Raw genomic sequence first — 22,969 nt, 5'->3', positions numbered from 1 at the left:
GCACATCTCCATTAAACTTTACCCCTTCAACTATGCCCTCTAATGTTGGACATTTCCATTCTGGGCAAAAGGTTTTGACGGTCTACCTTATCAAAGTCTCTCCAAATTTTACATGCAAAATTCAGTTGTATCTGGCACAGACATTGCCTGTGCACCAAATAGCCTATTTCTGTGCAATTCTGTTCTATGTTCTATACTCCTGCATTTTTCTGTCAGCATCTCTTCACTGACAGAGTGATTTCCATCTTTAAGAACGACAAGGAGTTCCGGCACAGGCACTTGGAAACACTAACACCTGATGGCTCCTTCCAAGTTGCACACCATGCTGACTTGGAAATCCATTTGTTTTTCTTCCTCATTACTGGGTGCAGCTCCTGGACCTCCCTCTCTGACATCCCAGTTCTTTACCAGAAGGACTGTTGCAGTTCAAGCGGGACATTTACTGCCACCTATGCACAGGCAATTCAACGTTAGCAAAAAATGGTGCCCTGGACAGTGAGGCTTACATTTTGAAAAAAGAAAAAATAACAAAATTAACTTTGTGTTTTCTTTGTAAAAGTACACATCTGTGACAAACAGAAGCTGCTATCTCACAGAATATTACAGATCAACATCACTAGTCTTTACAAAATCAAAGACCTGGCTTTGAATGTTCTGAATGTCATTTTAAAATCCCACTTCTTACCGATCTGTAGCTCAGGATTATTTTCATACAGGCACCACTCCACGCTGCAGTTACAGTGAGACTTCTCAAATAAATTGTCCAGAATTTCTCGCACCGTCTGTCTTTCATCGACCATCAGAGTTTTACTGCTGTTGTCATTCATGAGGACCTTGACAACAAGCTGGAAGGTAAACGTGATTTTGATTGAACACGCATGAATGAATGATCTAATATTTTCCAACAAGCATTTAGATGACAATATACAACATCAGTGTATTCGCTGAAATTTAGTAGAAGGTTAATAAAAGATTTGATTGATGAGGAGAAACTATAATCATAATAACATAAATATTATGTTAGTAAACTCTCCTGTACTAATCACTAATCTCTTAACGTCCTCACTTTTCAAGATATCCAAATCGGGTTATTGATGGTCAGCGTGGCCTCGGTGGACTGATGGGACAATTTCCATGCTGTTTCCTGGCTGCATTTATGTTTAGGGTTATTATTGTCACATGTACCAATTGACAGTGAAACACATTGTTTTGTACACTATACAAACAGATCAGATATACTACACATAAATAAAATAAAGTCAAACTCAAGAACAATAAATAGAGCAAAGGGGAAGATACACAATGCAGAATATACTGTAGTTGTATACAGAATGTAGCTTTGTAGTGCATCAATACTATAGACAAAGTCCAATGTCCACTATGGGGTAGAGGTTAATCGGACAGTACCCTAACTTATGGAAGGAATGTTAAGAAGCCTTATAATAAGCTGTTCCTGAGTCTGGGGTTGCACGCATTCAAGCTTCTGGCTGGAGCAGGGAGAATTAAACTATTTAGGGATTAACTATTGAGAGGATAACCTAAATATTGGAGATAGTCTTCTGGAGATAGTTATAAAGGTCTTCTTTATTGAAGGGTACCGGAAGTATGGAATTCTTTCCCCACTAATGGCAGTTAATTCTGGTTCAATGGCTAACCAAACCAGACATTTATAGGTTTGTTAACAAAGGCATTAATGATATTGGAAACTGGATGGCATGTGGAGTGAGGTGATGGATCAAGTGTGTAGAAAGGAACTGCAGATGCTGGTTTATACTGAAAAGAGACACAAAGTGCTGGAGTAACTCAGCGGGTCAGGCACCATTTCTGCAGAAACTGGATAGAAGAATAAGGGTCCCGACCCGAAACGTCACTCATCCTTTTTCTCCAGAGATGCTGTCTGACCCACTGAGTTACTCCAGCACTTTGCATCTATCTTAGGTTACAGATCAGTACTGGTCTCATTCAATGGTGGAGCACGAATTAGGGGCAAAATGAAGTCCGCGTGTTCCAAAATTTCACAAAATTTCCAATTATCCAATAATTTCATCCATCAAATTGCATTTTGGTGTAACAACAAAAGAGCCAGATGTCTTGGTGCCTTGAAGTATAATGGTAACTGTATTTCTTAATATTTCTTTCCCTTAGGACATGAGTTTTGGAAGTCACCCCATAATCTATGCGGTGACTTCCAAACCTATCAGAAATTGTTCCATTTTGTGGCAGGGTCCGAAGGCTAGACCTTGATCAATCTAATATTTAACGGGGATATTTCTGATGCCTTGCAGTAAAAAAGGGCAGGAAGATAGGTATTGCTCTGCCGAGACCTCTCCCATTGCTCCACTAGGGGGCAATCATCAGGAAATGTGAAAGAACGTTTTCTTTGGTTTTTGTCTTCCTTATTTCTTAGTTCCTTATTCCTTGAACATAGTCTAATTAAGCTCAATAGCCAAGGAGGAACAAGCAACTTATGTATGACACAGTGCTGATGCCTGTAAGCATCAAGATATTGCCGACTGTACCAGTCATCTCATTGTGGGATGTAACAAGATTACATTTTTTCCCCTGTTACAGTCGAACAAAATAGACAAGCAGTTCCAAGTAATTAGTGGACAAATTTAGTGAACAGATTTAGAGGAAATGTCAAAGATCTATGAATAGAATTCCACAACTTTATCTTATTACAGCAGTAATAGGTATAATGTTGCATTGACAGAACACAGTGGGATATTTGAGAAGGCAGTGTGATCTAGTGGCTTCCCAAACACACCTACTTTAGGCTGACCCTTTTCTCCCAATGCCTGGTAACATCTGAATTATTGAGATGGAAAAGTTACAGCTAGATATTCATGAGACAGAAATAACTATTTTAAAGAGCTAATATTAAATAGAGTGTGACTTATTAGCTTTAGTTACAGGAATTCATTCAGCTGGCTCCAAAACCATGACCTGGCCTGTTCTGATCTGGCCTTTAGGTGAATAGAATGTGCTAATGTTGGTCAAAGGCGATGCTCCACCCGTTCTATCAGAAGTTTAGTTTAGTTTAATTTAGAGATACATTGCGGAAACAGGCCCTTCCGCCCACCGAGTCCACACCAACATGCGATCCCCGTACACTAGCACTATCCTACACTCTACGCACAATTTAAATTTTTTTACTGATGCCAAATTGACCTACAAACTTGTGCGTCTTTGGAGTGTGGTAGGAAAGCAGAATTCCCATGGAAAAGTCACACGGTCACGAGGAGAACGTACAAATTTCTTATAGATAGCACCGATAGTCTGGATCGAACCTGGGTCGCTGGCACTGCAAGACAGCAACTCTACTGCTGTGCAGCCATGTCGCCCAGTTATGGATTCAGCCTCCACTTCAGGAGATGTTCTGGGCTAGATCACCATTAGGCTAAATTGTGAAATTTTGGAATCCATCCATCTATGAGATTCCGGATCTTTGTTGGAAAGTTGTGTTGGTTTAGAAATGGTAAGTTATTGTGAAAGTCCTTGTGGACCATCTGTCCATGGGAGAACGGTGCAGAATATGTTTTCTGCTTTAAAATATAATTCTTACTCCCAATTAGAACAATCTCCAAAATTGCCAGTTTGATTAGAATTGCCGAGTCCACTAGAATCTTCTATAGGGGAGGATACAAAAATTACATTTCGAGTTCAAATTTGCACATGTGATCCAGTTCTTTAAGAGCAAAGAAATAAAAAAATCAATGGGGTTAAGTAAAATATTACATTTTTGACGTTTTTCTGTTAGATTTGGGCAGTTGTGTAAAGTTCTCTACTATTGATATTAACTATGATATCCTAAAGATAATATGCTGCCAAATCATTCAATGGCTTTTACATTTATAGTTAAATGTTAGATTATGCCAGTTATGCAAAGTAAAATTACACCAAAGGACCATTGCTAAATTCATCAGGGATCCTGCACAAGGTAATCCTTGTCGGATAGGCGATTCTGTGGACGCAGACAGGAGACCCGGATGGTAGTTTGCCTCCCTGGTGCCAGGATCAGGGATGTGTCTGAACGTGTCCAAGAAATCCTGAAATGGGAGGGAGAGGAGCCTGAGGTGTGGTACATATAGGTACCAACGACATAGGTAAAAAAAGAGAAGAGGTCCTGAAAGAAGAATTTAGGGAGTTAGGTAGAGAGTTAAGGAGAAGGACTGCAAAGGTAACAATCTCAGGATTACTGCCTGTGCCACGCGACAGTGAGAGTAGGAATGGAGCGAGGTGGAGGATAAATGAGTGGATGAGGGACTGGTGCAGTGGGTATGGATTCAAGTTTCTGGATCATTGGGACCTCTTTTGGGGAAGGTGCGACCTGTACAGAAAGGACGGGTTGCACTTGAACTCGAGGGGGACCAATATCCTGGCGGGGAGATTTGCAAAGGCTACTGGGGAGACTTTAAACTAGTATGGTTGGGGGAGGGACTCAAATTGGGAAAGCTAGCAGTCAGTGTGTGAGGCAGGAGGCAGAGAATGGTAGCACTCTGACCCAAAATGTAGGGGAGAGAGAAGAAAAAGACAATAAACAGAGAATAAGAGAGGGTGGGTTTCTTAAATGTGTATATTTTAATGGTAGGAGCATTGTAAGAAAGGTGGATGAACTTAGAGCCTGGATTGACACCTGGAAGTATGATGTTGTGGCGATCAGTGAAACATGGTTGCAGGAGGGCTGTGATTGGAAACTAAATATTCCAGGATTTCGTTGCTTCAGGTGTGATAGAATTGGAGGGGCAAGAGGTGGAGGTGTTGCATTGCTTATCTGGGAAGATATTACAGCAGTGCTTTGGCAGGATAGATTAGAGGGCTCGTCTAGGGAGGCTATTTGGGTGGAACTGAGAAATGGGAAAGGGGTAGCAACACTTATAGGGGTGTATTATAGACCGCCAAATGGGGAGCGAGAATTGGAAGAGCAAATATGTAAGGAGATTGCTGATATTAGTAGTAAGCACAAGGTAGTGATTGTGGGAGATTTCAATTTTCCACACATAGACTGGGAAACACATTCTGTAAATGGGCTGGATGGGTTGGAGTTTGTAAAATGTGTGCAGGATAGTTTTTTGCAGCAATTCATAGAAGTACCTACTAGAGAAGGGGCGGTGCTGGACCTCCTGTTAGGAAATGAGACGGGTCAGGTGGCAGAGGTATGCGTTGGGGAACAGTTCGGGACCAGTGATCAAAATACCATTAGTTTCAATATAATTATGGAGAGGGTCAGAACTGGACCTAGGGTTGAGATTTTTGATTGGAGAAAGGCTAACTTTGAGGAGATGCGAAAGGATTTAAAAGGAGTAAATTGGGACAGTTTGCTTTATGGGAAAGATGTGGAAGAGAAATGGAGTACTTTTAAAGGTGACATTTTAAGAGTACAGAATCTTTATGTCCCTGTTCGGTTGAAAGGAAATAGTAAAAATTGGAAAGAGCCATGGTTTTCAAGGGAAATTGGATACTTGGTTCGGAAAAAGAGAGAGATCTACAATAATTATAGGCAGCATGGAGTAAATGAGGTGCCTGAGGAGTATAAAGAATGTAAAAAGAATCTTAAGAAAGAAATTAGAAAAGCTAAAAGAAGATATGAGGTTGCTTTGGCAAGTAAGGTGAAAGTAAATCCAAAGGGTTTCTACAGCTATATTAATAGCAAAAGGATAACGAGGGATAAAATTGGTCCATTAGAGAGTCAGAGTGGACAGCTATCTGCAGAGCCAAAAGAGATGGGGGAGATATTGAACAATTTATTTTCTTCGGTATTCACCAAGGAGAAGGATATTGAATTATGTGAGGTAAGGGAAACAAGTAGAGTAGCTATGGAAACTATGAGATTCAAAGAAGAGGAAGTACTGACACTTTTGAGAAATATAAAAGTGGATAAGTCTCCAGGTCCGGACAGGATATTCCCTAGGACATTGAGGGAAGTTAGTGTAGAAATAGCAGGGGCTATGACAGAAATATTTCAAATGTCATTAGATACGGGAATAGTACCGGAGGATTGGCGTACTGCGCATGTTGTTCCATTGTTTAAAAAGGGGTCTAAGAGTAAACCTAGCAATTATAGACCTGTTAGTTTGACGTCAGTGGTGGGCAAATTAATGGAAAGGATACTTAGAGATAATATATATAAGCATCTGGATAAACAGGGTCTGATTAGGAACAGTCAACATGGATTTGTGCCTGGAAGGTCATGTTTGACTAATCTTCTTGAATTTTTTGAAGAGGTTACTCGGGAAATTGATGAGGGTAAAGCAGTGGATGTTGTATATATGGACTTCAGTAAGACCTTTGACAAGGTTCCTCATGGAAGGTTGGTTAAGAAGATTCAATGGTTGGGTATTAATGTTGGAGTAGCAAGATGGATTCAACAGTGGCTGAATGGGAGATGCCAGAGAGTAATGGTGGATGGTTGTTTGTCAGGTTGGAGGCCAGTGACTAGTGGGGTGCCACAGGGATCTGTGTTGGGTCCACTGTTGTTTGTCATGTACATCAATGATCTGGATGATGGTGTGGTAAATTGGATTAGTAAGTATGCAGATGATACTAAGATAGGTGGGGTTGTGGATAATGAAGTAGATTTTCAAAGTCTACAGAGAGATTTATGCCAGTTGGAAGTGGGCTGAAAGATGGCAGATGGAGTTTAATGCTGATAAGTGTGAGGTGCTACATCTTGGCAGGACAAATCAAAATAGGACGTACATGGTAAATGGTAGGGAATTGAAGAATGCAGGTGAACAGAGGGATCTGGGAATAACTGTGCACAGTTCCCTGAAAGTAGAATCTCATGTAGATAGGGTGGTAAAGAAAGCTTTTGGTGTGCTGGCCTTTATAAATCAGAGCATTGAGTATAGAAGTTGGGATGTAATGTTAAAATTGTACAAGGCATTGGTGAGGCCAATTCTGGAGTATGGTGTACAATTTTGGTCGCCTAATTATAGGAAGGATATCAACAAAATAGAGAGAGTACAGAGGAGATTTACTAGAATGTTGCCTGGGTTTCAGCAACTAAGTTACAGAGAAAGGTTGAACAAGTTAGGGCTTTATTCTTTGGAGCGCAGAAGGTTAAGGGGGGACTTGATAGAGGTCTTTAAAATGATGAGAGGGATAGACAGAGTTGACGTGGATAAGCTTTTCCCACCGAGAGTAGGGAAGATTCAAACAAGGGGACATGACTTGACAATTAAGGGACTGAAGTTTAGGGGTAACATGAAGGGGAACTTATTTACTCAGAGTGGTGGCTGTGTGGAATGAGCTTCCAGTGAAGGTGGTGGAGGCAGGTTTGTTTTTATCATTTAAAAATAAATTGGATAGTTATATGGACGGGAAAGGAATGGAGGGTTATGGTCTGAGCGCAGGTATATGGGACTAGGGGAGAATACGTGTTCGGCACGGACTAGAAGGGTCGAGATGACCTGTTTCCGTGCTGTAATTGTTATATGGTTATATGGTTATTCCATTAACTCTCAATTGTTTTTCTTGGTTGTTGAGGTTTTGGGACTGTTGCAACTAGATTCCCTCATGTAGTCAATAGTTTGTGATTAGAGAGATTGTTGATTTGACAAGCTTCATTTTGCTCAAGAAGAATTGAACAAGTGTTTGGATGGTATATCAATGATGTAACTACCCTCATCTACCTCCAACCGCATCATACAACAAACATGAGAGGAAAGCTGACAATTTTTGGGGGTAAGTATTTAGGTGCAGCTTGCAAGGCAGCAGTGGAGTTTGACAGTGGGCTTTAAAGTCCATCCTGTGATGCTCATGGGACAGTTGATGTTTAAAGTCTTACAACTTGGCAGAGTGCGATTTAGTTTGACCTCCTCTAGTTTGCTGACCAAATACACATTTGCCGACAATTTTGTTATTACACTGACCTTTTTAACCTTTGCTTCTTTCAGCTTTTCCAAAGCAAGTTTAATCTTGTCAGTTTTTTCCTTGGCTTTTTGTTCCTCCTGCAAAAAAAAAGTTGATCTTATCGAAAAATCGTCTGGATTCAAAATTAATATTGCCCATTGATTCAGATTCAGATTCAATTTTAATTGTCATTGTCAGTGTACAGTACAGAGACAACGAAATGCATTGGAAATGTTTCTTTCTGAAATATGTGATTCTTTTACTTGAACATATTTCTGTTCTCTGCCATTAAGACACCTAATGCCATTGTTCCCAAGACAGGCAATGGTTTCAATTCCATCTCAGAACAGTACAGCACAGGAACAAGCTTACAATGGGCTGAAGGGCCTGTTCTTCATTTTCTTCTTAATTATTATATCTACCCCTGAGAAGGAAAAGGGCAAACCAGGAAGAACAGTCACTGTGGTAATGCATATTTCGCAGTGGACTTGAATGCCCTTTAGTGAGATGTGCAGAAGAATGATGACACATACACATTCAGCTCAAGATCATTCTTTCACCCACCAACCCTACATTACAAAGAGACAGATTATGCAATAGCCACTTTTTGGAACATGTGCACAAAGTACTACATTGCTACATTTTACCAGCATAAACACAGTTTTAGTAGTATAAGTCAATCAATTTCATTTAAAATTTTCTATGATGATATTTTGATAATAGACCATAATTCATTTTTATTCCTTTTTAGGAACCTACAAGAAAAGAGCATTGGATAAAGACTGGAAGAAATTAGTTACAGAAATCTTTCCTCATATCTTTTTCTAAGTCCCCATTATTGCCCGGAAAAGCATATTGTGAAAAGTTTGATCACTGAATATGCACCAGGAATGAAACATTGTGAGAAATTCAAAAAAAAATATAGCCTAAACCTGCCAGTCTTAGACTCTCCCACTAGTAGAAACATCCTCTCCAAATCCACTCTATCCAGACCTTTCATTATTCGGTGAGTTTCTACGAGGTTTCCCCTCATCCTTCTAAATTCCTGCGATTAGAGGCCCAGTGCTGTCAAACGCTCATCATATGTTAACCTACTCATTCCTGGGATTATTCTTGTAAGCCTTCTCTGTCCAAGTCACCCTGCATTCTCATAGCATCCTCCTCACAGTTCACACTGCCACCCAGCTTTGTGTCATCTGCAAATTTGCTAATGTTACTTTGAAGGGTCATCTAAATCATTGATGTATATTGTAAATAGCTGTGGTCCCAGCACCGAGCCTTGTGGTACCCCATTAGTCACTGCCTGCCATTCTGAAAAGAACCCATTAATCCCTACTCTTTGTTTCTTCTGCCAACCGATTGTCAGCACTCTACCCCCAATACCATGTGCTCTAATTTTGCCCACTAATCTCCTATGTGGGACCTTATGAAATACTTTCTGAAAGTCCAGGTACACTACATCCACTGGCTCTCCCTTGTCCATTTACCAAGTTACATCCTCAAATAATTCCAGAAGCTCAAGGGCCTGGCCCACCAGCATGCGACTGCATGCAGCGAGCGCGACCTAACGTGGTCGCTTGAGCCGTACGGCCTCGCGGGGCCGGTCCCACTTCGATCGCCGGAGCCGTATGGAGTTGTGCGGGGCTGGTCCCGACATCGCGCGGGGCTCCGAAAAACTGACACTGTCCAAAAATCCCGCGTGGCAACGGCCTGTCGGCCCGCAGCCGCATTGAGACTGTACGCAGCGTCTTGACGCCGTATGCAGCGTCTTGATGCCGTACGCAACGTCTGGACGCCATACGCAGCGTCTTGACGGCGTACGCCTAGCATGTGGCATTGCGCGATGACGTAACCGCCCAACGCCGTGCGACGTCCAAATACAGTCAGCTCACCTCCTGCCCAGCTGATTGGTGAGTATGATGTCGGGACCAGCCCCGCACAACTCCAGACGGCTCCGCGGTTGGAAGTGGGACCGGCCCCGCGAGGCCGTACGCCTCAAGCCACCACGTTTGGTTGCGCTCGCCGCATGCAGTCGCATGCTGGTGGAATAGGCCCTTTAGTCAAGCATGATTTCCCCTTCGTAAATCCATGCTGACTCGGACCGATCCTGTTACCGCTATCCAAATGTGTTGCTATTTCATCTTTTCTAATTGACTCCAGCATCTTCCCCACCGCCGATGTCCTAACCCTCCAGCTTTAATATTTCTGTAAAAATAGAACATCATGCTGACTCTGGAGCTGTGCAATGCGTAAGAAACTCGACCACAAAGAACAATCTTGCAATATAACTCTGGCGCATGCGGTCAAGTGTTTTTGCAAAATTGCTGATTTGGATTCTAGCATAAACCTTAAAGTCTTGAAACTCTGTTGCAGAGCCACTGATTTTTAAACAACGTGCAATAGTTTTCAATTGCAAAATCAATTGTGCGATTTGATCTGATCTTGTGTGTGTGTGTGTGATGTGATATTGTGTTGGCCTTACAGATGACATTGCAGCAATTGACATTTTGACTGCAATATCTCTGAAGAAACTGTTGGAAGAAGGTGTCTTTTCAGTTATGTTAAAAGACAGCAGTTCCCTGCAGAAGTTCATCATGAATGATTATCACTGAAGCCTCTACAATGTGCCAAGTGCGTTCAACCTTGCACCTGCTATCTTTGGAGATAGTGGTGGGTTGATTATTCTGATAATACTTCAAGGGCATGATGTTTAGAGACAAAGGTTCATAGAGCATGGAAACAATCTGTGTGCTGCATGACTCTATGATTACTTGTCTCTAATGTTTGTAAGAGATTCCCACCAGAGTGGGTTCCTATTCAGCATCATTTTTTATCATGCGTACTATTATGCTAAACTAAATGTAAAAAAAAAAAAAGTTTGAAGGCGTTGTCGGACTCATGGCTGGAGGTACTGCTCTGGACCACTTTAAACTTGGCAGTGTTAGAAGCTGCTCTGCATGGATGTGGTCTTCATCCCATTGACAGTTGATCGACCATGTATATTAAAGACTGTTTATCTACACAGATTCTGTTCATGCTCCCCATCCTGACATTGTAGATAGACTGCTCAGTTCTTCTAATTTCTGTCCAATGCATGTTGGAAAGCAGGCTGTTGCTGCATGAAGCCTAATACCCTTTATTGTTGGCTACCAGAAGATGCAACAGTACATTGTGATGGTTATGGCCTTGGTTCTTGGTTCTTGGGTCCTCCAAAATATTCCAACTGGAATTTAAACTGGAGGTGGTGAAGGGAGGGATTAAGCCAGAAAGGGTATAAAGAACACACACTATAGGGTTTGACATAAAACATCCCCACACAGCAGAATCAAAGTTTCCCACTGTGTGGGAAGGCACCAAAGTCAGTCTCCTCCTCCACTGTTCCCCGTGGTCAGGGCCTCCCCAAGCCCTCCGCAGTTGCAGCTACGGGCGGCCCGATGTCCAGGACCGCTCGCCGGGGTGATACAAGTCCGACGTCGGGGCTGCGGGACATCCTCAGCGGCGTGGACACAGAGTCGGCCCCCTCCTACCGGAGTCGGCGGCTTCCAAAGTCCGTAGGCCGCGCCGGGTGGAGACCGCCGCTGCAGACCCTCTGCAAGGCGCCCCAGGACTCCACAATGCCGTTCAGCGCTGCCCGCGTTGGAAGCTCTCCGCACCAGAGCTCCACGATGTTGGAGCAGCGGCCCAACGCTCCGGAGCTCAAAACGGCGACTCAGGTAGGCATCGCCCGCTCCGTGGTGACTCCAGCGCTGCGCCGCCGCTGTAGCAGCCCCGGTCCGGTTCCCGATCCCCGGCAGGAAAGGCCGCTCCGATCCAGCTGGTAGGCCGCGAGGTGGGAGGCGAGGACGCGACTCGGAGAAATAGTCGCGTCCGCGCCAGGAAGAGACTGGGAAACGGTTTCCCCCTTACCCTGCCCCCCTCCCCCACATAGAAAAGTTAAAGTTTCCCCCAACACAAAACTTTAGACTAACTAAAATTTGAAAAAAAGATTGAAATACAGACTGGCTGTAGGTAGAGGCTGCTGCCTGTGCAATGCCCCCTCCGTCCCAATAGCCAGCTGTTGGCCCTCCGACAATAGCCAGCTGATGCCAGATCGCATCCTGCACTTGAGAATGTTCTGCCATTATTTGAGATAGCAGTGGAAGAGCTATCATTGGAAGTTAGGGATAAGGGGTAGGCCATTTAGAATGGGTAGAATGGAGCAACTGGGCTTGTACACTCTGGAGTTTAGAAGGATGAGAGGGTATCTCATTGAAACATATAAGATTGTTAAGGGTTTGGACACGCTAGAGGCAGGAAACATGTTCCCGATGTTGGGGGAGTCCAGAACCAGTTTAAGAATAAGGAATAAGCTATTTAGAACGGAGACGAGGAAACACTTTTTCTCACAGAAAGTGGTGAGTCTGTGGAATTATCTGCCTCAGAGGGCGGTGGAGGCGGGTTCTCTGGATGCTTTCAAGAGAGAGCTAGATAGGGCTCTTAAAAATAGCGGAGTAAGGGGATATGGGGAGAAGGCAAAAACGGGGTACTGATTGGGGATGATCAGCCATGATCACATTAAATGGCGGTGCTGGCATGAAGGGCCGAATGGCCTACTCCTGCACCTATTGTCTATTGTCTATTTAGCACCGAGATGAGGACAAACCTTTTCACCCATTGAGTTATGAATCTGTGGGATTCTCTGCCACAGTTTTCAAGAGAGAGTTGGATATAGCTCTTAGGGTTAACGGAATCAAGGGATATGGGGAGGAAGTAGGAATGGGGCACCGATTTAGGATGATCAGCCATGGTTATATTGAATGGTGGTGCTAGCTCAAAGGGCCAAATGGTCTACTCCTGCTCCTAATTACGATGTTTCTATGTTTCTAAGTTCATTTGGCACAAAACTCTCCTCCACTCAAATTGCCTGGGAGCAACAGTGGTCATTCAGGACGATGACCTTCAACTACAGTGATCACAAGGGCATCACGAGAGTTAAGCGTGTTTTATTGTCATATGTAGAGAGTGGTGGTGGAGGCAGATACGATAGTAGTGTTTAAGAGATCGGCAGGTGGAAATGCAAGGAATAGACGATTATGGATCCTGTACAAGCAGATGGGATCAGTTTAACTAAGCATCATATGTTCAGCACAAACATTGTGGGCCGAAGGGCCCATTCCTGCGCTGTACTGTTCTATGTTCTATGTACTGAAACACAACAATGAAATTCTTACTTGCAGCAGCAGCAGCACAACAGGTTTGCACTGACTGGTTAACAGGCAACAAAAGCTTTTCATTGTACCTTGGTACATGTGACAATAATCGAACCTAAACTAAACTAAACTAAACACAGGACTATTTATGCACAATTGTACTATGCAACAAGAGGATTCATAACAAGAGGATTTCAGTATAGGAGTAAAGAGGTTCTTCTGCAGTTGTATAGGGCTCTGGTGAGACCACATCTGGAGTATTGTGTACAGTTTTGGTCTCCTAATTTGAGGAAGGACATCCTTGTGATTGAGGCAGTGCAGCGTAGGTTCACGAGATTGATCCCTGGGATGGTGGGACTGTCATATGAGGAAAGATTGAAAAGACTAGGCTTGTATTCACTGGCGTTTAGAAGGATGAGGGGGATCTTATAGAAACATATAAAATTATAAAAGGACTGGACAAGCTAGATGCAGGGAAAATGTTCCCAATGTTGGGCGAGTCCAGAACCAGGGGCCACAGTCTTAGAATAAAGGGGAGGTCATTTAAGACTGAGGTGAGAAAAAAAATTTCACCCAGAGAGTTGTGAATTTATGGAATTCCCTGCCATAGAGGGCAGTGGAGGCCAAGTCACTGGATGGATTTAAGAGAGAGTTAGATAGAGCTCTAGGGGCTAGTGGAATTAAGGGATATGGGGAGAAGGCAGGCACGGGTTATTGATAGGGGACGATCAGCCATGATCACAGTGATTGGCGGTGCTGGCTCGAAGGGCCGAATGGCCTCCTCCTGCACATATTTTCTATGCAGCTGAAGAGTCCAAAAACAATGACATTATTTTAATCCTTTACACCATCCAACTCTATGCATTATGCCACTCATCCTATCAATACTGGCAGACGTTCTGAAACTCCTCCTCTTGACAGAAAAATCTGTACATTTTATCTATAATTGCATAACTTTCATTAAATTTCCTAACCGTTCCACCTTCAGCATCTCCTACCGTATTCATTGAACCATTATATTTTGTCGTGAAATGTCTTCAAGTATTTTTAAATCAAACATATCATATAAAGAAACATAAGGTTCCAACATACTGCAAGTATAAACTTGCCCAGAAACTTTAAAATGTCAAAGCATCTTTCCCTTGGTACAATTTGATATAAGCTATGGTTAATTGCATAATGCGCACTGTTAGTTTCTTGTAATCACAGCATTTAATGTATTGCACCAGCATTCTGCTGTATTTGAGGCGGCTGCTTTTCCACTGCTGTGATCATTGTGGTTTGGCAACATTTCACAGAATCGTAGAGATGGATGCTATTTGGTCCATTATGAATGTCTGCTCTTTGAAAGAGCTACCAATTCATCCCAATCCCATGCTGTTTCCTCATTTATTTTTATTGAATTTGCTTCATGACTCTTTGTGCAATCTAGATCATAAAATCATTTTTTTTCATATTGCAGCTTGTCTTTGGGCTACGTGAAGGTTCCGTTTCTGAGAAATGTCTGCAAGGTGATTTCTCCGTAAATCAGAAACAATTGTTTTCTATAGCAACTCAGATTATTCTATGTGTATAGATTCTATAATTCTTTAAGTTCATTGAAACATAGAAACATAGAAAATAGGTGCAGGAGTAGGCCATTCGGCCCTTCGAGCCTGCACTGCCATTCAATATGTTCATGGCTGATCATCCAACTCAGTATCACAAACCTGCCTTCTCTCCATACCCCCTGATCCCTTTAGCCACAAGGGCCACATCTAACTCCCTCTTAAATATAGCCAATGAACTGGCCTCAACTACCTTCTGTGGTAGAGAATTCCAGAGATTCACCACTCTCTGTGTGAAAAATGTTTTTCTCATCTCGGTCCTAAATGATTTTCCCCTTATCCTTAAACTGTGACCCCTTGTTCTGGACTTCCCCAACAACGGGAACATCTTCCTGCATCTAGCCTGTCCAACCCCTTAAGAATTTTATAAGTTTCTATAAGATCCCCCCTCAATCTTCTAAATTCTAGCGAGTACAAGCCGAGTCTGTCCAGTCTTTCTTCATATGAAAGTCCTGACATCCCAGGAATCAGTCTGGTGAACCTTCTCTGTAGAAGAATGTCTTTCCTCAGATTAGGAGACCAAAACTGTACACAATACTCCAGGTGCGGTCTCACCAAGACCCTGTACAACTGCAGTAGAACCTCCCTGCACCTATACTCAAATACTTTTGCTATGAATGCTAACATACCATTCACTTTCTTCACTGCCTGCTGCACCTGCATGCCTACTTTCAATGACTGGTGTACCATGACACTCAGGTCTCGTTGCATCTCCCCTTTTCCTAATCGGCCACCATTCAGATAATAGTCTACTTTCCTGTTTTTGCCACCAAAGTGGATAACCTCACATTTATCCACATTATACTGCATCTGCCATGCACTTGCCCATTCACCCAACCTATCCAAGTCACCTTGCAACCTCCTAGCATCCTCCTCACAGCTCACACTGCCCCCCAGCTTCGTGTCATCCGCAAACTTGGAGATGTTGCGTTCAATTCCCTCGTCCAAATCATTAATATATATTGTAAATAGCTGGGGTCCCAGCACCGAGCCTTGCGGTACCCCACTAGTCACTGCCTGCCATTGTGAAAAGGACCCGTTTACTCCTACTCTTTGTTTCCTGTCTGCCAGCCAGTTTTCTATCCACATCAATACTGAACCCAAAATACCGTGTGCTTCAAGTTTGCATACTAATCTCTTATGTGGGGCCTTGTCAAAAGCCTTCTGAAAGTCCAGATATAACACATCCACTGGTTCTCCCTTATCTACTCTACTAGTAACATCCTCGAAAAATTCTATAAGATTCGTCAGACATGACTTACCTTTCGTAAATCCATGCTGACTTTGTCCAATGATTTCACCACTTTCCAAATGTGCTGCTATTCCATCTGTAATAACTGACTCTAGCAGTTTCCCCACTACCGATGTTAGATTAACTGGTCTGTAATTCCCTGTTTTCTCTCTCCCTCCCTTTTTAAAAAGTGGGGTTACATTAGCTACCCTCCAATCCTCAGGAACTACTCCTGAATCTAATGAGTTTTGAAAAATTATCACTAATGCATCCACTATTTCTGGGCTACTTCCTTAAGTACTCTGGGATGCAGCCTATCTGGCCCTGGGGATTTATCGGCCTTTAATCCATTCAATTTACCTAACACCACTTCCCGGCTAACCTGGATTTCACTCAGTTCCATCTCATTTGACCCCCGGTCGCCTGCTATTTCCGGCAGATTATTTATGTCTTCCTTATTAAAGACAGAACCAAAGTAGTTATTCAATTGGTCTGCAATGTCCTTGTTCCCCATGATCAATTCACCTGTTTCTGACTGCAAGGGACCTACATTTGTTTTAACTAATCTTTTTCACTTCACATATCTATAAAAACTTTTGCAGTCAGTTATTATGTTCCCTGACAGTTTTCTTTCATAATCTATTTTCCCTTTCCTAATTAAGCCCTTTGTCCTCCTCTGCTGGACTGAATTTCTCCCAGTCCTCTGGTAGGCTGCTTTTTCTGGCTAATTTGTATGCTTCATCTTTTGTTTTGATACTATCCCTGATTTCCCTTGTTATCCATGGATGCACTGCCTTCCCTGATTTATTATTTTGCCAAACTGGGATGAACAATTGTTGTAGTTCATCCATGCAGTCTTTAAATGTCTTCCATTGCCTATCCACCGTCAGCCATTTAGGAATCAATTGCCAGTCTATCTTGGCCAATTCATGTCTCATACCCTCAAAGCTACCTTTCTTTAAGTTCAGAACCCTTGTTTCTGAATTAATTATGTCACTCTCCATCCTAATGAAGAACTCAACCATATTATGGTCACTCTTGCCCAAGGGGCCACGCACAACAAGGCTATTAACTAACCCTTCTTCATTACTCAATACCCAGTCTAGAATAGTCTGCTCTCTCGTTGGTTCCTCTACATGTTGGTTTCGAAAACTATCCTGCATACATTCCAAGAAGTCCTCTTCCTCAGCACCCCTGCCAATTTGATTCACCCAATCTATATGTAGATTGAAGTCACCCATTATAACTGTTTTACCTTTGTTGCACGCATTTCTAGTTTCCTTTTTGATGCCATCCCCAACTCCACTACTACTGTTAGGTGGCCTGTACACAACTCCCACTAGCATTTTCTGCTTGGACAGCACAAACCTTGCATAACTAATTGCATAACTTTCACAAAAGTTCTTAACCTTTTCCACCCTATTTACATTTTGTTCTTTTGCATATTACCTTTTATTGTATTTCCTGAACACTAACCCATCAGCTGATAGATTATTTGATCCTTCTTTATGATTTTAGATCATACAGCAGAGTAGTCTTAATTATTTATAGACGCAGCAAGTTGCTGTTTCCTTGCTCCCTTTGCATCAATAGAATAAAACTTCTCCACGTTTTCCGAAAGCTCATGTTATCCGTTGATAGGTGTGTATAAATTGTGGTGGGTTTAACCATGGTAAGCAGAGAGGAGCTGTTACATTTATCAATGGTGTAAAGACCAAGAGATGCAAAGGGTGAAGTATACACATGAAACATAAGTACATCTGTAAATCAGAAAAGCCGGAAATCTCCAGGACCGGACACTGTTTCCCCCTCTACTCTCAAGCTCTGTGTCGAACAACTGGCACCGGTCTACACAGACATTTTCAACCAGTCCATGAAAACCTGTACTGTCCCTGCCTGCTTCAGTCTCCACTATTGTCCCTGTACCCAAAAAGGCAAGGAATACTGGTCTAAATGATTACAGGCCTGACTTCTGTAGTCATGAAGATCCTTGAAAGGCTTGTGCTGTCCAAGCTGAAAAATATCACAAACCCCCTGCTGGACTCTCTGCAGTTTGCATATCAGGGCAATAGATCTGTGGATGATGCAGTCAACCTAGGCCTGCACTTCATCCTACAGCACCTAGACTGCCAGGGGACCTATTTGAGGATCCTGTTTGTTGATTTTAGCTCTGCATTCAACACCATTGTTCCAGAGCAACTACACTCCAATCTTTTCAGGTTGACTGTGCCTGAACCCCTCTGTCAGTGGATCACCAACTTCCTGACAGACAGGAAGCAGCATGTAAGGCTGGGAAAGGACATCTCGGACCCGCAAACGCTCAGCATAGGAGCACCGCAAGGCTGCGTACTCTCTCCTCTCCTCTCCTCTGCTCTCCCTACACCAATGACTGCACCTCCACAGACACCTCTGTCAAGCTTCTCAAGTTTGCGGAAGACACAACCCTAATTGGACTGATCCAGGATGGGGAGGAATCTGCCTACAGACAGGAAGTGTTACAGCTGATGTCCTGGTGCCATCGCAACAACCTAGAGCTCAATGCTCTTAAGACAGTGGAATTGATTGTAGACTTTAGGAGAGCTCCCTCTCCCCTCACCCCACTCACCATCAACAACACAGCAGTCACATCTGTGGGGTCTTTTAAGTTCCTGGGAACCATCATCTCCAAGGACCTTAAATGGGGGGCCACCATCGACTCCACAGTCAAAAAGGATGTACTTCCTGCAGCAGCTGAGGAAGCACAATCTGCCACAGGCCATGATGGTCCAGTTCTATACGGCCATCATAGAGTCTGTTCTCACCTTCTCCATCATGGTCTGGTTTGGCTCAGCCACCAAGCACGACACCTGAAGGCTGCAGCGAATCGTCCGATCAGCAGAGAAGGTTATTGACTGCAACCTTCCCTCCATTGATGAACTGTATACTGCAAGGGCCAGGAAGTGAGTGGGCAAGATCATCTCAGACCCTTCTGACCCTGGCCACAAACTCTTTGAATCACTTTCCTCTGGAAGGCGACTCCGGATTGTCAAAGCTGCCACAGCCAGGCATAAAAACAATTTTTTTCCACGAGTAGTAGCTCTACTCAATAACCAAAAATCTGTAGCCTCCTTTTGCTCTGGTATTTAATTTAATTCACATGTTTAATCGATGATGTTTTATTATTAATGTTTTATGTGTCATTCTTAATTGTCACTGTATGTCATGTTGTCACTTGCGAGCAGAGCACCAAGGCAAATTCCTTGTATGTGAATACTTGGCTAATAAACCTATTCATTCATAAACTTATTCATTCATAAACGTATTCATTCATTTATTCATTCATTCATTCAGTCATTCAAATGTTTCTTTACAGGGAATTAGAAAGACAACTTACAGTGCAGGGTGAAAGAAAAGGAAAATGGGGCTGAAAAAGTTGCTCTCTGGAGAACTAGCAGGGACTAAGTGGACCAAATGGCCTTCTGTCGTGTCCAGAATTAGACAATCATCAGCAAACCTTCCGCTTTACAAAGTAGACAAAGTCTTAGTGCATTCTTTGACAATTATTAATTGGAGATATATTAACTGTCAGCATTATTAGAGTAAAGCTTTTATTTAAGTTGTCAAGCCATTGTGAGACTCTTATTCTGGAATGTTCTGGCAGCAATAGTACAGGAAATCAGTTGTCAGCAATTATTGCAAGTAAAAATAAAGCCTGATCACCAAAATACCCTGCATTCAGTCTGACGAAGTGGTTAGTACAGCTCTTTCTCCTTTCTAATTTTAAATCCCTGAACAAGTTTCTCTTCTCAACTACTTAAGTTGTTGCTTCATGCAGGACTCTAATTGTACAAACACGGACAGCTTCATGAGCCACGTCTTCAAATAGGCTCATAGAGCCAGACAGCCCATGGAAACAGGTCCTTCTGCCCATCATGTCAATGCTGATTGTTGCCCCTTCCTATACCTATCCCATTTACTCGCATTGGGTCTGTAACCTTCGATGTCTTGGCTATTCAAATGCAAATTTGACTAGACAGCTAATTTTACTTAGATCATAAGTTTCAGGAGCAGAATTAGGTCATTCGGCCCATCAAGTCTACTCCGCCATTCAATCATGGCTGATCTGTCTTTCCCTCTCAACCCCATTCTCCTGCCTTCACCCCATAACCCCCGACACCCATACTAATCGAGAATCTGTCAATATCCACCTTAAAAATATCCATTGACTTGGCCTCCACAGCTGTCTGTGGCAATGAATTCCACAGATTCACCACCCTCTGTCTAAAGAAATTCTTTATCATCTCCTTTCTAAAGGTACGTCCTTTTATTCTGATCCTAAACTCTCCCATTAGTAGAAACATCCTCTCCACATTCAGTCTATCCAGACCTTTCAATATTCAGAAGTTTCAATGATGTCCCCCTCATCCTTCTAAACTCCAACCAGTGCAGGCCCAGTGCCTTCAAACGCTCATCATTGATTTGATTCGATTGATCCTAATTGATTTTTCAATATTTTTTACCCCCTTTGACCAAACTTTCACTGAATTCTTACCTCTGTTAATGGTTCTGCAGGTTCTGGAGGGGGTGGTGATGGATGAGGCAGAGAGACTGACGGGATCGGGGGAAATAAATCAACTGGAGGTGGCGGTAAATCAAAACTTGGTGCCTCTGTGTGCCTGGTTGGTGGCTTCGGAGGCCCTCCTGAGTGAACTTTGGGGAAATCTGGGGTGGTGGTGGTTTTCCAAATGTCTGGCACTGGCGAGGCTTGAGATGTAACATTACAGATTTTCTCTGTCTCACTGATCCCTTGCATCAAGTCAGCCATTAAGGCATCAAAGTCGGTTTCTTCCAGTTCTTCGAGAGACTCTAACGAAACAAAGGAGGAATATTAAAATGGAATGGTACATCTAAAACGACAAATTCACGAGAGAGGAATACATAGTGCACTGGATTACTCTCCAATAATCGCAGACCTTTGAACACAGATGTCAGTCATGAGCTAAAAGTATTCTCTACCTCTTGGGGTGAAATGAGTCTTAGTAAGATTAATGAAACACATTTTAAAGTGCATGTGCAAAGGGCCAAAAAGCCTTCTTTTATATTATGGCTTATGTTTTTTTTACGATTCTATGCTCAGTGCATTTCTGGATGAACTACAATACAAAGCTGCTTCAAATTAGTCTGGCTAGAAATATTTTATGGAGTATAAGTTAACACTGATGCAAATAGCAAAATCTGGATATCTAGCATCATGGAGCCATACTGCATGGAAACAGGTTCTTCGGCCCACCTTGGGCATTCTGGGCAGGTATTAGGCTGTATTTGCTTGCATTAGGCCCAAATCTGGCACGCTGGAAGTTATAGGGTGACTCGATAGAAGTGTATAAAATTCTGAGAGGAATAAATAGGATAGACAATCAGAATATTTACCCCAGGATTTAAAAAAAATCAAATAATGGAGACCAGAGCATTAAGGTGAGGGAGGTAAAGTGAAAGGAGATGTGTAGGGCAAGTTATTTTTACACTGACGGTGGTGAGCGCATGGAACGTGCTCCCACGTGAAGCAGATATTTAGTGACATTTAAAATACTTTTGAATATGTATATGGATGTACAGGGAATGGATGGATATGTGTTAGGTGCAGATAGATAAATGATGGGCTTGGCATCACGGACATCATTGTGCTGTACAGTGCTATGATAGGATAACAGAACTTGGTTTTGGACCTATTCTAATAATTGTGGTGAAATGCCTATATCTGTCAGCATTGTCTTGATGAATAGTCAATAGGGCCTACCATATAGATCTCCTTGCAAATGTTGATCTATAATGAGAGGTAATCCATTCTTCAGCCCTCAACTAAAGATCATTCAGTTATATAAAGTCATATAATTATATAGCACAACATAGACTCTTCTGCCTACTGAGTCCATGATGGCATCGAACACCCAATTATACTTATCTAATTTTATTTTCCCTTACATTACCTGCAACTCCCCTCATATTCTATCATTAACTACACACAGAGGCCAGTTAAAATTCTAATCTATCTTTAGGATGTGGAGGAAACCAAGAGTAAAGTTTTCAAAAAAGAAGCCACTAAGAGAAGAAGATGGAGTAGGAAAGCTTTGTCTTATGCCACAGCAAGGTGACAGCTGCTGCCAGTTGTGTTAATGACCAATGTTGCTGGCTCTAAAACTGATTTAAAGCCTGCGTGTAAAATGTACACATCATAACTGGCACTGAAATATAATGGCTTCTGTGAAGTTATATTGTCGGAAATTTCTGACAATGTCTTTAACCATTTTGGTTGCCTGTTCATTGCTAATATAATCTAATTGTAATTGCTTACATGAGGAATTTAACTGTGTGGAAAACTTTGCAATCTCCGTGGCACTGAGATCTATGTATAACTGAGCCGATGCTATAGAGGAAAACAATATTCATTGGTCGATGTTGTAAATGTAGTCAAATAGAACAAGGAAGCACATGTAAGACTTAGGAAGCTGAAGTTGAACAGGGCCTGTAGATGGGCCCCTGAAATAATTCAAATTGAATCAATGGGTCATGAAAAGTCCTTGGTGAGTACGATTAAGGAACACTGTAAGGCAATTTATAAATACATTTAAAACAAGTGAGTGGTTAGGGAGAAGGTAGGACCACCCAAGGACAAAGGAGGGAATTTATGCCTGTAGCCAGAAGAAGCTGGTGAGGTACTAAATGACTAAATGGTGAGGTACTATTGGCATTCACTAAGGAAAAGGTTGACAGAGGATATTGAAATATGAGTGGGGTACACTAATACTGAGTGGGGTACACTGAGTGAGGCATATTGAGCTCAAGAAGGCTGAGGTGTGGGATTATTAGAGAATATTAAGATAGATTAGTCCCTAGGCATTGATGGGCCCATATTATAGAAGTAGGCAAGAGACAAGATTGCTGGGGCCATGAGCGAGAATTTTGTATCCACTCTAACCACGGGCAAGGTGTCAGAGACTGGAGCAAACCCAAAGTTGTTCCTTTTTTAAAAAACTGGTAAGGTATAATCTAATAAATTATAAGCCAGTGAGGTGAGCCTTAATAAACAAGGTATTGGAAAGGTCTATTTT

The 22,969-nt window shown here is 42.4% G+C and overlaps 1 protein-coding gene across 2 annotated transcripts in view; it reads right to left on the bottom strand.

Annotated features, from left to right (window-relative positions):
• LOC116968964 (amyloid beta precursor protein binding family B member 1 interacting protein) overlaps positions 1–22,969 on the bottom strand; it is a 126,808-nt gene that overhangs the window by 49,074 nt on the left and 54,765 nt on the right. For both annotated transcript variants that reach the window (XM_033015954.1, XM_033015950.1), the window contains exons 4-6: positions 20,413–20,726; positions 7,875–7,952; positions 686–845 (exon numbers count right to left, since the gene is read on the bottom strand). In XM_033015954.1, coding sequence (XP_032871845.1) covers positions 686–845; positions 7,875–7,952; positions 20,413–20,726 — 552 coding nt within the window. The remainder of the gene's footprint in view (positions 1–685; positions 846–7,874; positions 7,953–20,412; positions 20,727–22,969) is intronic.

This window comes from Amblyraja radiata, chromosome 2 (genome assembly GCF_010909765.2).
Source record: "Amblyraja radiata isolate CabotCenter1 chromosome 2, sAmbRad1.1.pri, whole genome shotgun sequence".
In the NCBI taxonomy this organism is placed as follows: Eukaryota; Metazoa; Chordata; class Chondrichthyes; order Rajiformes; family Rajidae; genus Amblyraja; species Amblyraja radiata.
Note: the sequence above shows the minus strand (reverse complement) of the source record. Positions and strands in the feature narration are given on the sequence as shown.